The sequence below is a fragment of the Neofelis nebulosa genome, chromosome 4 (genome assembly GCF_028018385.1).
Source record: "Neofelis nebulosa isolate mNeoNeb1 chromosome 4, mNeoNeb1.pri, whole genome shotgun sequence".
Classification (NCBI taxonomy): domain Eukaryota; kingdom Metazoa; phylum Chordata; class Mammalia; order Carnivora; family Felidae; genus Neofelis; species Neofelis nebulosa.
The window spans coordinates 11915159-11918784 of NC_080785.1; the positions used below are offsets into that span (position 1 = coordinate 11915159).

General features: G+C 43.7%; 1 protein-coding gene across 1 annotated transcript; it reads right to left on the reverse strand.

Moving 5' to 3' along the window:
* Positions 1-255: 255 nt before the first annotated feature.
* LOC131508809 (olfactory receptor-like protein OLF3) lies at positions 256-3307 on the reverse strand. The gene has a single exon (XM_058723974.1). It carries the CDS (start codon positions 1507-1509, stop codon positions 556-558), a length of 954 nt encoding a protein of 317 aa, XP_058579957.1. The 5' UTR covers positions 1510-3307; the 3' UTR covers positions 256-555.
* Between the last annotated feature and the right edge of the window lie 319 nt (positions 3308-3626).

Here is a 3626-nt window from a genome sequence, read left to right on the forward strand (position 1 = left end):
TGCTGTGAGTACATGTAGCAGGTCCAGCACAAAGCCATCTGAACAGCCTTGAGAGCATCTCTCTCTTCAGAACAACAACTCACACAATTACTGAATGTAGATACAAATGCTGCTCAGTAATTTGAGTCTAAAATGTGAAAATGCTCTTGTTACCAATGAAAACACAATAACTTTATATAAAATTTGAATGAATAAGAACCAATGGTCCAAAGTAAGATTCATGAATAGATCCACAATTACAAACAGTGTGACACATCAAAACAGCAAACTGTACTTTCTGTTCATTACTCCCAGGACATATGAATGGAGATTGAGTAAGGGCGGGAAGTTCCATTACCGCAGTGCTTAACTCCACTGAACGTGAGGTTGTGACATAAACATACACCCACAGCCCACACCCCAACCCACCCTCCACCCTCCTACCCAGCATCACAAGTACATGTGTCAGCATCCCCTTCCTGGTTGCCAGAGCAATGCAGGTGATGCTTGCCATATCTAGTTAAGTGAAAGAATTCACAAGCAAAGCTCTTTTCTCTAGCTAATGCTCAGGATTCATCAAGTTGCCAGTTTTGACATTAATTCAGATAACTGCCCTAGTAGTTTCTGCCAGGCCCCCTTCACCTCCTTATTCCTTATGCTATAAATCATGGGATTCAGCACGGGCATCAAAATGGCATAGAAGACAGAAATCAACTTCTCCTGAAGGATAGAAGGACTGGAGCGGGGCTGGATGTAGGTGAAAATGGTCATGCCATAGCACAAGACGACCACTGTGAGGTGAGACGCACAGGTGTGGAAGGCTTTCTTTCTTCCCTCTGTGGACTGGATCTTCAGGATGGTGGAGATGATCTGGATGTAGGACAAGAGGACCAGGCAGAAGGGTGTCATCAGCAAGACAATGCTAGAAACCATGATCGCTATCTCATTGGAGGAGGTGTCCACACAGGCCAGTCTGACCACAGCTAGGAGTTCACAGGATATGTGATCAATATACTTGTTTGCACACATGGGCAGCTGAAAGGTGATGATGGTCTGCATGAGAGAGTTGAGAGAACCACTGACCCAGGATGTGATGGCCAACCTGGTACAGAGCCCTCCGTGCATGATGACCGAGTATCGCAGGGGGTCGCACACAGCCACATAGCGGTCGTAGGCCATCACTGCCAGTAGAACAAACTCAATCCCACCCAAGCCCAAGGAGAAAAATAACTGGGCTGCACAGCTCACAAATGGGATTGCTTTATGTTCTATTAGAAGATGCACCAACATCTGGGGGACGATGCTTGTGGCATAAGAGACATCAACAAGGGAGAGGTTGGTGAGAAAGAAGTACATGGGAGTGTGGAGTCGGCTGTCCAGTCTGATCAGAAGGACAATGAGGAAGTTCCCCAGCACTGTCACCAAGTACATGATCAAGAAGAGGACAAAGAGGGAGACCCGTGTGTCCCAGTCACTGGACAGGCCAAGAAGAATAAACTCTCTCACCCATGTCTGGTTATTTGTTTCCATTAAAAAATGTGAAGATTATTAGTCTGCAGAGAGTCAGAGAGAACAGAAACTGTTGAATGAAAGAACCATAAGAATAACTTATTCTTAAAAGAATGCAATCCTAATGATATGCCATAGCTAGATATGTTCAATCATATGGGCCAAGTTGATAGACTTGATCCCCTGTATCTACTCTACATAAGAGAGGAAACATAAGGATGTGATGTGGTCTCAGGGAGTAAGTAAAGTCTGGAGAGAAAGCAGTGCAATTCTGGAAGTTCTATATCTCTCCAATTTACCCAAGTTTCCAGGGCAGGGGAGAACTGTAGATGACCATGGGAGGTAAAATAAGCAATGATGGTAAGCATGGGTCAACATTCAAGCACAACCCTACATGTATCTGGTGCACAAAACATGATGAAATGTATACATAAATTACCAAAGAAAAAAGATTTGGAAGAGGCAGCTACAGACTGCAAATAAGGCTGGCATCATGGAAAAATCTGGAATTAAAGAACTTGAATATGAAACCTGTTTTCATGACTTACCAGATATAAGATTGAGTTAGGCATTTAAACTGTTACATTCAAATGGGCAATGTTGTGTAACTTACAAGTGTGTTTAAGCGCAAGTGTGGATAACTATGGGGAAAGTACTTCATAACCTCTCCCTGGGAGTAGTGCAATACTCTGTTTATCAGTATAAGTTGTAGCAGGAGCTCCACGCTGGAGAAACAGAGTAACAAGTGCTGTGCTCGCCTCTTCTGGCCCATCCACGATTTCAGACAAAACGTGAAGCAACACCTTTAGTAGACTGAAATCTACCAGGTGGGAAAATATGGGTCTTTTGAGAATTTGGTGTCTTTGGTCTTTGGAAGGAGAAGAGTGGTCATTTTATCTTATTCTTTCTTTTTATTTTGCTACCCTTTGTTTCGCACTCTTTCTGACTTGCTCTTCCTATTTTTCTACAACTCTGGCCCTTGTGTATGGTCTCAGTAAAAAGGACAGTATGGAAATGGTTGCTTTAGCTTTCTAGTATAAAAAGAGGGAGAGAAAACAAATCTGTTAACTTTAGGTGACTCTTTAGCAGATCTGCATAGGAAGTAGACATTTGTTTTCGATTAATTTGGCAAATATCTCTAAGTGCCATCTTGGCCAGATGCTGGGAATTCAAGGGCAGTATTATACTTCCTTGTGCTCCGAATGCTCAAGGGGAAGAAACAGACACAGAACAGATTGTCATTTCCATCACTGTACCCCTGTTGCATGTGTGAGCTGCCTGGACATCAAGCCAGCCCATGACTCACTCTGCTCCTCTTGCCCACCCCGCACATGTCTCTACTACAGCCCTTGTCTTGTGACAAATGATTGACAGTATTGGATCCTAGAGAAAGTGGGACCTGTAGAGCCCGGAAGTTTTTGCCTTAAATCTGTTCTCTTCTGCTTCCTGAAGGCTAGAGCAAGCTACTGACCTCTCTTAGCTTTATATTTCTTAATTTGTAAAATGTGGGAAATTTTGGCCAACTGAAAGGATCATTGGTGAACTCAAATGTTTGGAAGATCTACGGTCAGTCCAATAGTGACTGGATAGGCAGGGGCCCAGCAGTCAATGAGGACAGTTGGTCGACGTTTCATTTCACATTGATCACATTTGGGCTCTAATTCCCCTTTCTACCAACCAGAGTTTCTCTTACTTCTGGTTAATTCCTTTTCCCTCGTTTTAAAAACCCAATTTGGGGGGAGCCTGGGTGGCTCAGTCGGTTGGGTGTCCAACTTCGGCTCAGGGCATGATCTCACAGCTCATGAGTTCGAGCCCCGGGTCGGGCTCTGTGCTGACAGCTCAGAGCCTGGAGACTGCTTCGGATTCTGTGTCTCCCTCCCTCTCTCTCTCTACCCTCCTCCACTCATGCTCTGTCTCTCTCTGTCTCAAAAATAAATAAACATTAAACAATTTAAAAATTTTTTGGGGGGAGAGACTCTGTGCTACATAATTACCATTCTGATTCTCTCTTCCTTTCACATCCAGAGTTCTGAAATGATTGGTGTCTAATTGCAGGGTTTATTTCCTCATAACATTCATCTTTTAAGCCATGGAAATCTGGCTTCCATCTTCACTAATCCATAGATATTGCCCTCTTG

Coding starts and splice junctions, on each gene's coding strand:
- LOC131508809 (XM_058723974.1), bottom strand. CDS start 1,509: ATGGAAACAAATAACCAGACATGGGTGAGAGAGTTTATTCTTCTTGGC.